Source organism: Crocodylus porosus, unplaced genomic scaffold (assembly GCF_001723895.1).
Source record: "Crocodylus porosus isolate Cpor-Errol unplaced genomic scaffold, CroPor_comp1, whole genome shotgun sequence".
NCBI lineage: Eukaryota > Metazoa > Chordata > Crocodylia > Crocodylidae > Crocodylus > Crocodylus porosus.
In genome coordinates, this window is record NW_017728931.1 from 128909304 (window position 1) to 128923358 (window position 14055).

The window sequence follows — 14055 nt, forward strand, 5'->3', positions numbered from 1 at the left end:
GTTAGAAAGAGCTTTGAGCAGTCCCATGTTAAGGCTTAATGCCATTTCTAGTGCAACTTGTCACTGCTCTAAGTGGGCATGTGGTGGTAGAGGTGGGTTGCAGGGGCAGGAGCATGGAGCTGGGAGGTGGAGAGGGATGGGGAAATGAGGGCTGTGGTAAAAGGAAGTCAGTTAGACATTGAAGTGAAATGAAAAAAGTAAGACCCCCAAAGAATAAAATGAAAGAAGTAAAAAGGAATTAAAACACAGAATTAAAATTAAAAAGTCTCATGTCTTAATACATTGGGATTGGATGTGGGGGTGGGACTGGGGAATTGGATGGCAGGGGTTGTGCTGCCACTGCTTGCACTGCTGGCTGCTTGTACTGCTTGCACAGAATTACACCCTTTGGGGATGGGAGAGAGAGTTGGCTTGGTACTAGTACCACTTCCAGAGCAGGAGGCTGGGGGAGAAGACAGCACATCTTGGGATGCTGAAAGACTGAAAATTGGTCATTTTATCTCCACAGAGACTATAATGTACTATACTCGTTACTATAATACGAGGTGGCTGGCACAGGTCAGAGATAACCCTTGCTTGAAGTGGTGTAACTCTAAGATGTCTAGAGGGTGCTTTACACCTAGTTTTCATGCTTTAATGTGGACACTCGTGTATTAAGAACTCTTAATGTAGTCTACGGGTAAATTATAACACCCCTCTTAGTTCATCTCTTAGTAGCTGCTTGTGGGACAGCTCTAACTTGCTTGAAAAGTCAAGATATGGCAGCCTGCTGATTATTTTCACATAATATCTAAAGTCACATAGAGAGTTTTCACTTACCACTCACTGGAGGTCGCTTCCCTCTAAAGACTGGAGAATGATTCAGATCTCAACAGGATTGTCTGAACACCCATCCTGAAAGCCAGATACTGGAAGAGGAGGAAAGAGTTGCAGACAACTTCCTACTCCTTCTATGGAACCCAGTGGCGACATATTATCTCTGCCTGCTCCTGTCACCCCCAAGGGCTTTTGAGGTTTTGGGATTTTTTAAATTTTTTTTTTTGAAGGTGAACAGATCTGAGATATGTCTTCACCTTAGTTTTATAATAGAGATGGCCAAGTATGAGCAGGCACCATGCTTCCCATGCGTGTGCTGTGGAAGATGCTAGGAGTTATCCAGGTCAAGACAATGACACTACTCTTGGGGATTTGAGCTCTAATGTGCTTGATGAAGTGCAGGGCAAACCAATCTATTTTTAAAATGGAAAATACTAAATAACGATGGAATTGCAAAAACTGTGGGAGATGATGCACCATAGGATTTGGAACAACAGATCAGTTTTGTATACGGCATTGACAATGGCACAATTCTTACCTCTACAGATGTAGGTATTCGGTGGGGAAAAGAAACCAAACTAGATATTTTAAATATTTATTAGTCAGACTGGGATAACAGCCTTTATACAGCACAGTTTGCATATGTTCTCCAGATACATCCTGTATACAATCACAAAACCATGACATGGATTTATACATAGAATGAAAACTGAGACAGATTTACAAGCATTTCTTTATACAGTTCTCATACTGGATTTGTTTCAATTTATACAACTTTTCGAACAAGTCTGTCTGTTTTTTCAAGATAATTTGGAAGCAAAATAAAAAAACAAACAAAAAAGGAATATTAACAAACCACCATCAATGCATGCAACATTCATTGTGGAAACATTACATTTCTCCAAGGACTACTCTTTTTTTTTTTTTTTAAGGTATTTTTGTAGGGTTTTTTTTAAACATTGGGTATGCTGTACACGTCATCTGATAGCATGACAGCACACACGCTAGTCAGCCATTGTTGAGCACCTGAGCACGTCACTGCACATTTATACAAGATACAGTCAAATAAGGTTCACATTCACATGCTTGGACGCCAGATGGAATTAATAATTTAAACTCAATTCATATACAAAAATGTATATTTATTTACAGGGTAACAAATTAAGAAAACTGCTTTCTCTCAAATCACCTATTCTGAGTTATGGATATATACTTATATATATATATATTATAACTTTTGAGCTCCTCAGTATATTATTTTTTAATCTTTTTTTAAAAGAATAAACCAAAACATACAGAAAACGTCAAAATGCATTGTATGATTTAAAGAGAGAGTATCCGGATTTGCTTATTCTTTCTACTTTCTTAGTAAAGGCAACTAGTTATTCAAAAAGAGCATCCAATCCCACATTCCAGGTGCACCCACGGCACTACAGGAATGGAGGATTGGGCCCCTCATGTTACGTAGGTGGATACTTACACTGAAGTTCCTCTCTGTTTCATTACCATTTCAAGTTTCAGTCACACAGATGCAATTTTCTCTGTGATACATTTAGGTATGTACATATCTAGGTAGATAGACAATGGAATCTGGGGAACTAAGAAACTGTAGCAATGAAAATAAGGTACTGAAAAATATTGCCAGATAGGATTCAAATAATGAGATAAAAAAATACTATTAATATCTTTATGAAATCTCAGTGAAACTAAATGCTAATTAAATAATCTCTATAGGGCACACTAGCTTACAATATAATAGATGTTTTCTTTTTCTTCATCTTCATCATCCCTAGAGTAAGAGTCACTATTGGCTGGTTACCAGCTACAATACCCCACAGTCTGACCATTTGAACACTCAAGCATCCAGACAACTAACTATCAATTCCTCAGTCTTGATGCAAACCCTTCTGAAGTCAATGGAAAGGCAACCAGTGACTTCAGCAGGCTTTGGCTTGGACCTTATTTCTTCCAGCAAGGTTAATGTAATGTAGAAATGTGGGTAATCATAAAGCAGCAGCACTTGTATTGCCCCTGGATACTATCCCTTTAAAGTGTAATGATAAAGAACTAGCTCAACATTCATCATAGAAACTCTTGTGTCTAGTTTGAACCAAGAAAAAAATTAGCTGTTTGCTGCTCATTGTATGCATAAAATAATGACAACATTAGAAATCCCTGGCATTTGTAAACACACACACACTGTGCTTTTGCTCATTTTTTCAGCTTGTTTCCACTGTACAAGGCCTAGAACAAAGAAGCAGCTTCAACTTCTGTTGACTCAGCAGATGTATGAAATTAAAAAAAAAGTTAAAATGCCTCTGCCATTGCCTACCGCAATATGAATCTTCAAAGAAATCTTAGAAGTCGATGAATGCATTAATAAGCAATCATCCAGAGATGTTAAGAGCTGTCACCACATTTAAGCATTTTTGGCCAGCTAGAAGAAACAAAAAAATTGAGAAAAAAGTGAAAAAAATATGCTGATATATATACAAAAAAGTAAAAAATCTTAATTGTCCTTGTCTGACTTTAAAAAAAAATATATTGTCACTAGGAGGGGTTTTTTTTTTCCTGACTTCATTCACAAAAAAAGAAAAAGAAAATAGCATTCAAACGTGACTTAGTGTTGCATAGAATGATTCCAGTACAACCCAGAACTAGAAATTTGGTCAAAAAAAGAACTTGGCACACTTTGAAAGCATCTTCCAGCCTCTGAATTGATGCTTCCTCTGAAAAGGGAGAGTGCATTGACCCAGCTCTGTCGCTAGCTAGCTCTCTGCAATGGATAACAAGGATGACACTAAAGAAGTCCTGCACTTGCTGCACGTGGTCAAGTCAGTGCTGATCGAGGCCAGGTTTCCTGACATCCCCCTGCCCTTTGCATTTCAGGATGGGCTTCCAACACGGGCATTTCAATATACAAAAAATGTTTTTGATGCAGTTCAGAGAATCAAAGATGCACAAATTAAATGAGTTACTGACGGCTGATTCCAAAGAAACTGTGGCTTTTTTCTTCAGCCTCAGCCGCACCGAACAAACAGTCCAATTTCATAAAAATACAGGACACATTTATGCGCGTGTGTTTGAAAGCAAAGCATGCCTGCCTGCTTTTGTCAATTAAGACTGATGATTACAGGCTTCCCAGTAAGCCATCCAGTTAGCGCTAGCTCCTGCTGGAAATCTCCATAGCAACCATCAGCATGACTTGCTGTCTTCATAATAAATCTTAGCAAGAACAAAATTACCAGCAGTTTGCACAAAATTGCACATCTCGCTGCTTGTTCTTCATGCAGTAATTGAAACTGGACATTTCAAAAACAGAATGGACATACTGTAGTCATAAGGAATTCAAAATAATCCAAAAAACAAGCAATACATATGTAAAAGATCTGGTTTTTCTTTTTTTTCTTCTTCTTTTTCCCCATTTTTGTTAACTATCCACTCAAGGTTTTGTGGTTCAGTTTGGGATTCTGCTTTGAGATATTTTATTATCCGTTTAACAACATATACAGTTTCACAATATTTAGACTATCTTATATTAACTCCGAAGGACTGTTTGTAAAGAAGAGGAGAGTTGGGATGAAATCATAACATTCAAAGTAAATGCATATGTCATACGCATTGACAATGACATTATGTCCTTATGAGAACTTAGATCATTGTAGCAAGACTACACTGCTACGAATGAAACACGGTATGTACCCAAACCATAACTTGGACTTTACTTTATGTAGCTTTAATATTTTGTAATGATTTATTTCCATGGTGTTATTTTTAAATCTGAATGAAATAAAGAAAATGTAAAAAAACCCGTCAAATATGTGCACTAGCTCTTTCAAAATTAATCCAATTCCTAATCTAGTTGTAGTTATCTTTATTTAAAGCATGTCATATTTATTCAAAGGGAATACTTTCAATTTTCCATGTAAGTCAGGTCAAGCTACAAAAAGTACACTTAAAATTATTTGTAAAAAGCTCTTGTTGGGCAAAAACAGTAAACATTCACCAAATTTTGAAATTTTGGTCACTGTTTCTTAAACATGCAAAGGCCATTAGCTGATATTTCCAGGTAATCACCTGTGAAATCATGTTAAAAACGAGGCCATGAAACATGAAGACATTTTGGAGTCTCAAGGGAGTCAATACCACGTTGATTCATCATTAACAATTTCTACAGTTAAAAGAATGACGCAAGTGGAGTCCTTTTGCTTTAAATTGAGTAAGGAGGAAAATATCACACCCAGTTTCAGATCCCCTTTGCATCGCTATCCCAAATCAAACTGTTACTCCTTAGTTTTAAGCCCCTGTAAATAAGGCTTTTAATTTGGAAGTGCTGACACGGCCTTAAGTTATGGTGTTGCAAGTGACCTTTCTATAATTACTTCTTTCACAACTGACAAGCCACTTAAGAGTGGACTAGTGTCAGTCATTCACCTGAGTTTACTAAGAGGAAAGTCTCAATGTTTATTAATGCAACTATCTGCAGATACTAAACATCTCCTTTACTTCTTGTTTCTTGCTTTAGATGTCAAGAAGTGTGTTACTGAAGTTGGTGTAGGACCCCCACAAAGACCGGGGTAGTATTAGCACAGTGGGTCTACTGTTTTGGAGTGCATACTAAATATTTTAAACTTTACTGCCCTTAAGCAATTTGGGTAAGGCTGATGGTTGGGAAAACAAGAAATAGTTTAAATCATAGTATTGATCCCAAGGCTTAACACCCCTGTGCCCCCCCCACCCAAGAAAAAACCTGCTTTTATAAACTGCTGACCCCATAGGTAAAATGAATTGTAGTTAATAATTTTCTTTTTAAAAATCACTATATTTTCCCCCCTTCATTTGGTGCAATTTCCATCCTGTCCTTTCTCTTTCCACTCCAAAAAATAGTTCATCAATGTGCTTTTAACCCTTTACATTCCAGGATGGTAGCTTACATCCAGCATTGATACACACACACACAAAAATGAAATCATTCTGACTGCATTAGCCATAGAAAGTCTCCTTGGAAAACAAAAAACACAAACAGAGTGTTAAATAATGTTTCCACCACTGCAGACAGCCTGCAGTTTGGGTCCTGTGGCACAATCTCACTACAACAAATTATCAGAGATTCTAAGGTGCAGAGGAACATGGTTTACACTTCTGAAAAGTGAGATTTGGAAAGTCAGTCACCCTAGGTGCTGTTGCATAAGATGATTTCCTTCTGGTTGCACAGAACACCAGATTACTCTCTCAGACACATTACCTTCAGCTACAGCTGAACTCTGTGCATTAATGCCTTCCCCTCAAGCCTTCATTATTTCTTTCCGAGTTACGTTCTTGACAGCCACAAAGAGTCCAGCATCGCGGAGCCCTCTTATCAGTCTTCTTTGCAAACAGCCTCACTTTAAGTTCTAGGCCCAGATATTTCCTTTGCTGTGTCATGCAGCAAAATAAGTTACTAGCCCTCATTTAAGTGTGCTATGTAGCCCAGAGCCTGCTCTTTCCTACTTTGTATTCTGAAAGCCTAGCTAAACACAATGATATCGAACTATAGTCTTGGAGTGATGCTGTTTATAGCAGACTCGGCAAGGTTTTGTGACCTAAGCAGACAGAACTGCTCAATGTGTTTGTGTGGAGCTGACCAACAGTTTGTGCCAGTTTACTATTCTTTTCCTAAGATCCACTTTGTCAAGCCAGATATAAGCTTCCCCAATCAAGGTCTTTTTCATAAACTTCCCTCCATTGGAGACGAGCAGAATCTGGGAAGGAAAAAAGAAAAAAAAAAAGAAAATATTGTTACAACCTCGTTTTAAAAATTCTTTAGGCGGTCCATTTGCTGACGTGCAACAACAATTCAGACATGCTGACCTCAGTGTTTGCACCTGGAGAACAGGAAAGAAACATCTATCACAGCCTGCTACATAAGGATCTCCTCCCACTGGAGACAGTGAGCACAGTTGAATGCAAGGTAGATTCCTATTCATTTTATGTGCCTAAATGGCACTTACCTAGCTCTATAACTGCCTTTCTGACACACATGCAATTTGCAATTCTTTCCATGTGCTGTGTGGGCACACAAGCATCCATGTGGCTACTGGCTGTGCTCTGGCTGGACAGTTATGCAGTTCCATACAAGTGTAACTTGGGGAACACGAGTCCAGAACTTGTAGCTCCCCAAAAATGGAGGAATATTTTATCTCAGGGGTGTAGTAGTCAGGGCACGCACCCAAGATGTAGGAAGTCCAGGATCTAGGCCTCCTCGCCTTACAGGGGTTTTGAATTTACATCTTTCTAGCTTCCCAGTATAGTGCTTTAACCACTGCACCCAAGGATAGGCCGTATTCAATCATTTCTTTAGTACTCCAGGGTAGGCTTCATTAGTGCTGACTAGAGTGGAAGACTTGACTTGCAGGCGATACTACGTGCAACTGAGTATGCTACTAGTTTCTTTTTTATTATTTTTTTTTCTTTTTTTTTCTTTTTTTGCATGAGCCCTACTGACTCATATTCAGTTTGTGGTTCACTATAGGTCCCAGATCCTCTTCTGCAATACTGCCGCCTAGTCAGTCATTCCCCAGCCTGTATTTGTGCATGCAACTATTCTGTCTTGACTGCAGGACTTTTCTCTTATCCCTACTGAAATTCATTTGAATAATTCCAGAGTCTCTTTTTCCAGTTTATCAAGGTCAGCCTGAATCCTAAGCCTATCCTCCAAACTGCCTGCAAGACCACACAGCCAGAGGCCATCTACAAATTTGCTAACTGGGCAATCAATCCCAATGTGCAATTCATTAATGAAGTAAATCAACAGGTACCTGACCAAGGATACATACCTGGGAGAGCCCACATGATACCTCTCTCCAAGTAGACCTCGAGCCAGTGATGACCATTCTTTGAACATATTATGCACCCACTTTACAGTACTTTACACTGCCTCTTTAAACTTAGTAACAAGAATGTTGTGGGAGAGAGTGTTGAAAGTAGTGCTGAAGTCAAGGTTTAATCCATACCTCCCCCCACGAAAACCCATTACCTTGTCATAGAAGGATATCAGGCTGGTCAAGTATGACTTTCTTTTAACAAACCTGTGTTGGCTTCTTTTGATCACCTTATTCGTATCCAGGTGCTTAGAAACGGATTCCTAGGTACTGAGGTCAGACTGATTGTAATTCTCCAGATCTTCCTCCTTGGGCCAAAGAGGCCAAAGGGGCATATCTCTATTTTTCCTTCTATAATTTCCATCTTGCTTTCAATTTTCCTCTGCACTACAATTTGAGTCCCTTCCCTAACAAGTCTCAATTTCTCACCCTTTGATCTACTCTTTTGATCTGTCTTTCTCATCAGTCCCGGACTTCAGTTGCCCCCTTCCTCCTCCGTACACTCACTTCTGCCGCTGACTATTGTATTTACTTAAATCAATGTAGGAAAATAGCCCGTCACCTTACAGTTGCATACAAGGAAACCTTGTCTATCTTTCAGCCTGTCCATGATTTCAGGTATGTTTATTTCCAGGTCACTGTTTTCAAATTTGCTTCCAATTTCCACGCAATCAGGGAGAGTAGTCTGATAAGAGGAAGGGGGGGAAGAGGCTGCAGGTGGAAGAGGTTGGGGTGGGCAAGGGGGCTACCAACCCCCCCAGGTTTATTTTCCATCCTGTAGCAGTGGGAGGGGGACAAATTCAAAGTAAACTTCCAATAATTAATTTCTATACCTGAAAAAGTATAACAAATGTATACATTTTCAATATATGCAATCTAATTATTGGGGGCGTCATCTTCTATTCAAGTAAATATGGTAATTCCTTGTTTAGTCTCGGTTTCCAACCCCAAGCTCCTCATCCCAGCCTCCGTCAGTTCCCAGTGATTCCTATGCCATAGGCTGTATCCTCATCAGATAAATCCACCTCACCTTCATTCCCCAACTTCACTAGTTTCCAGACTTAGGACTCCTATACACGTGTAGGGAGCAGACTCGATTAATTGAATCTGCTGGAGCACAGGAAAGTGCCACATGTGTTTGCACCCCCGTGTTTAAAAATGGCAGCGGGGTGCTTTGAACTAAAGCTTGATCAATGAGCTTTAGTTCAAAGTGCCCCACCACCTTTTTTCAGTGCGGGGGACTGAAAAGGCTGCTTCTGGTCCTAGTGATACACGTTACACTCGGGTGCTTTTGATTAAATCGATCGTTAATTAAAGCATCTTCTGGGGCACATGTAAAAATGCCTTTCCTGTCTAAACAACCTCAGTTTCCTATGGTTAGCTCCTCATTTGATCTCAGTCTCCCTCCACTCACTAGGTCCAGTTACCCCATTTTCCTCCCTATCCCTTACCTGCAGTCTTTCCCACTTCAGCCACAATTTCACTGTCTTCCTAACCCAGATTAGCCTCTGGTTCCTCTCTCCGCTCCTCTAACTTCTTTGTCCCAATTTTCTCCCCCAAGGCTATCTTTTGTCCTCTTGTTATTTGAATCAGGCAGCTTCCTTCTTCAAGCAGAAAGTTGTGTGTGTGGGAGGGAATTTAGAGTACAGAAGAGACAGGTTCCCTGCTGACCCTGGCACAGACCATAATAATCCAAAACTTAACTGCAGAGGAAGTTAACCCCAGGCAGAAGCATGCCCAGTGAAGGCAGTCTGTAGGGACTTCAGCAGTTAAACTAAGAAATCTCTGCCAAGAAAGTATAAGTTGCAATTTCCAGGGGCTTCTAACTTAACTTGAGTGGACTTCTAAGGAAGGTGCAGAGCATCTCCTTTCAAACCCCTAATGCGAGGAATGGGGGATCTAGTGCCTTACAAAGAATAGGTCATTAGGATTTTATCATGTGAGAAAAATCATGTATTGCTTTGTTCTCTGAAACAACTATGTTGTTTTGGTTCTAATTTTAAAAATCACCTGACACAGACACCCAGAATGGAAAATTGCTGCCCAAATGGTTGAAATTTGGAAAAGCAGTAAGTAAATGAACAGAGGGAAGAGACTGTGCCTCATGGAGCAGCTCCACACAGCTTTCGGTATGGTTCAGAGTCTGCTTCTGGTCCTAGTGATTTACAGTTTACACTAACCTTTGTGAGGGCCTGGAAACATGACACTTGAACTCCAGTATAATTTGGTACACTAATTTAAATTACACTTGTGTGTGGAACAGCCAGCCAGCCAGCCGTTCCAGGTTAGCTGTTTGCTGTACACACAGTGCCTCATGACTAGAAGGTAGAGGAGCAGATATTAGGTTATCTAGGGTAGCAAATGGCTAACTTGTGACAGCTCTGGACATAGTTTAATCCCTGATTTTTCCTAGGAAAATTCTACATGGCATTCAAATACATTACACTGTTGTAGGGGATGAGTGTTGTATGCCTGATCCTTGTTTAGACTGCTTTAAATGATAATTACACTGATGTAAACGTGGCATATATGTCCAAGAGCTGAGACTAAGTAGATTATGTCCAATAAACAATATTAATACCTAGCTATTACATAGTCCTATTTATCAGAAGATCTCCAAGAATTCAGTAAATATTCTTCCCTTTTACACGGAGAATATGTAACTCGCAGAATCTGTGACTGTATGATGATTCAGAAACAGATATTGGAACAAAATCCAAATGCACTTCCTCTCAATCCTGGGCTAATCTACAAAACTCTATTTCCTCTAAAGATGTGTCATTAGGAATGTGCAAGTCAACAAAAGCAGCAGAGGGGAGATAAGGAAGTGATGGTGGATCATAAACTAAACATTAGTCAACAATTTGATACTGCTGCCAAAAACACATATTTCCTTGTGAGATGTAGTATTGAATGTCATATATAAGGCGTGGGAGGTAAATATTCTCTACTCAGTGCTGGCAAAGCCTCCTATGGAATATTGTCTAGGTTGGGGTGTCACACTTTAAGAATGATGTAGCAAATGGGAGACAGTTTGGGGGAGAGTTACAAAAATGCTAAGATGCCCAGAAAACACGGCCTAGAGAAAGGTTGGAATAATTTATTTGTTTAGTTTAGAGAAGGGAAGACTACGGAAAAATGTAACTTGTCCTGCAATGTGTGAAATGTTGTTATAATGGGAATGGGAATTCATCGTTCTCCATGAACACAGGGAGTAAGATGAGAAGAAAATGGTGTAATTTGCAGCAATTAGATGTTGGGGTAGGGAGGGGCAGGGAAACCCTTCTAACTACGAAGGCAGGTATCTGGGCAGGTTATAGAATCTCCTTCACTGCAGGTTTCAAGATCAGGTTACATAAACTCCTGTTGGGGTGCAACACACACTTTTCCGGCATCAATTCAGGGGTATGGGCCGCATGATCTCCGGAGGTTCCTGCCAGCCGCACATTTCCATGATTCCTGAACTGTGCTTTTTCTTTGCAATGTTCTTTTTCCAACAACCTCTTAGTCAAATGACTGGGGATGGAAGATGGATCTCTAATGGCCATAGCACAGCATGGAAAACATAAAAAAAAAGACTTTAATAAGATCCAGAATTACCTGAAGAGAATGCCCAGCAGGACTCAAGCTAAATCTAAAAGTCTCATTGAATGAAGGCTCTCGGTCATGCCTGCACACCCGTGTTTTCTTCTTAATTACTCTCTTTTGAGTAGAGATATTGACAACATACAGCTTCACATAAAGATCTACAGGGAAAACAATTCAACTTGTCATACAGTTGCTTATCAGTTAGTATTGTCCCTAATGATTTTAAATTATGAGGAAAAAACAGACTGCTGTATATCATGGAGCTATATTGTGCTTTCATTTACACAGGATTCCCCAGCCTCCTATCATCCCATTGCGAACTTCCTTTTTTTGAGGAAAGTCATTGTATAGGTGGTCACCCAACAGGTTCAGGTGTATCTGAAAGTCATCAGCTTGCTGGACCCTTGTCAATCTGACTTTTGCCCTGGATCAAGCATGGAGACTGTGCTGGTGAACTTGGTCAATGATCTTTCCTTGGAGACTCACAGGGGAACTTCTACCCTGAAGATTTTGCTGGATCTTTCACAGGTGGAATGGTGAAAACCTTTGATACAGTTGACCATGAGGTGCTCAGAAAACATTTACATGACTTGGTGGGTATTTGCAAGATTCCTCTTAACTGGTTCCACTCCTTTTTGGCAGGAAGGTTTCACAGGGTGGTGATAGATGAGAGATCATCATCTCCTTACCTGTGGGGTCCCCCAGAGCTCTATCCTGTTACCCCTCCTCAACATGTACTTGAGGCTTCTGGCTCAGGTCATGCAGAGATTTGGAGTGAGATGCCACCTGTATGCTGATGACATTCAGCTCTATTGTTCTCATCTAACTCAGGCCCCAGAACCTTGGTCCTTTGTTGCAAGTTAGGGCTGGATGTGGGTGAACCACCCGACCCAGAAAAGACAATGGTGATGGGGCTGGGCAGTCCTAGACAGGATTGGGATGCCTATTATTGACAGGGTTCAGCTTCCCATTGCCACTCAGGTTTTCAGACTTGGGCTGCTCCTGGATCATCTGCTGCACCTGGATCTTCAGCTGACAGCAGTGGCTAGGGGTGCCATTCACCATCTCCATCTAGGAAGAAGTCTGTGACCCTTTCTTTTAGATTCACATCTGGCCACCATCACCCATGCTTTCATAACCTTAAGACTGTAATGCAGTCTTGTAATGCCACCTTGAGTCTTTGTTGGCAAGGGCAGCATATAAATCTAATTCATCAATCAATATCCCATACAGACTATAAACATTACATATATGTGTGTGTGTGTTTGTGTGTGTATACACTACTACTATTACTACATGCATATATTACAATCTAGTATATTACTAGGTTGATATATACATGTTCTCTGCTGTGGATGGTTTCTGAGTGGTACCTGGAAGATGATCTGGAGATTTAAACTTGTAGGTTATGTTTCTACATTGAAGGATTTCTACTATCAGCTGTTCTCCATCAGTTTTCATCTCCTTCTTCAATGCAATCTTAATTTCACCCATCACCTGGGTTTTACCTGGAAAGCAGAAAAACAAAACTAGAGTAAAAGGAAATTGAGTGGGTCTCTTCATGCCATTTTTATGATAGAGAAGTTTTTTAATACAGTAATTCTCATTCTTAGTAATGTGGTAGACAAGGATAATTCAGTGACTGAGTAGGCAAACAATCTACCATTATATACCAAATTATATAGACATTAAGATATTGTTTGATTTCAAAAAGCACTCAAACCATGAAGAATGATACTGCAGGTGATGCTACTCTTAAATCTGATACAAAGAAATCCTTCACTATCAGCCAGACAGTCCAAAGTGCCTAAAAGTTATTGAAAGTCAAGAGGTCTTTTGCTCCTAAGTCACCTAGACGCTTTTAAAAAGTTTTATTGCAGGACACCAAAGGTTTCCCATTGAAAGCATTCAAAAGAAAAATAGAAATTAGATTAATGCAATGAATATGAATGTGTAAGTATTTTGAAAAGCCAGGAATCCATTAATAGTCCTGTAGATACAATCACTAGGTTTTGAGCTATTAAATATTTATATGAAAACCTTTCAACTTCATTTGTTCTAGATGATATGCTAGACATTCAGCAGAAGGTAGGTGAGGCTCTTATTTCATTTTGCATACTTGGATACATCACCTAGATCAGGGTGGAATCTGCCCCATCCTTTCCAATGAGCACAACAGTGTGAGCACTCTCCTGTCCTTTAGGCCTGTGCAAAGGGGCTAGTATTCTCTTTGGATTTGGATTTGGATTTGGCCAATTTGGGGGCCAGTGGTTTAATTCAGTGATTCAAATCACTGTCCCAAATCAATTTGACCAAATCTGACTCGGCGATTTGGCTGCTACTGAATCTCTGAATCAGGCAGGCCTACCCCCGCGCCCACTCTCCCAGCCCGGCAATGGCTGCCTTGCCCGCCCCAGCTCCCAGCACTTGGGAAGAAAACCCCCCCGACTCACCGGGTGCTGCTGGGCAGGGGGCGATCCCTGCTTCCCCCACTGCCCCATGTTGCATGAGGGGCTCTGCATGAACCCCCTGACCCCACCTCCTGCTGTCCCAGCCCCACCACGGCTGCCCTGTTTGCCCCAGCTCTAGTCCTTTAAGGGAAAAAAACCAAGAAAGACCCCCGGACTCTCCAGTTCCTTCCCAGCGAGGGGCGATCCCTGCTGCCCCCTGCTGCCACACGGGGGGTTCTGCACAAGCCCTCCCAAGGCCTCGAGGCCTCTGCAGGAGCCAGCAAGTCCCAGGACTTTTCTCAATTATTTTTCTTAAAGGTCTGGGGCTGGGGTGGACAGGG

General features: G+C 40.6%; 1 protein-coding gene across 1 annotated transcript in view; it reads right to left on the bottom strand.

Moving 5' to 3' along the window:
- Positions 1–5279: 5279 nt before the first annotated feature.
- Positions 5280–14055, bottom strand: part of PCLO (piccolo presynaptic cytomatrix protein) — a 540799-nt gene continuing 532023 nt past the window's right edge. The window contains exons 24-26 of the mRNA XM_019543973.1: positions 12638–12772; positions 11277–11422; positions 5280–6557 (exon numbers count right to left, since the gene is read on the bottom strand). Coding sequence (XP_019399518.1) covers positions 6417–6557; positions 11277–11422; positions 12638–12772 — 422 coding nt within the window. The 3' untranslated portion in view covers positions 5280–6416. The remainder of the gene's footprint in view (positions 6558–11276; positions 11423–12637; positions 12773–14055) is intronic.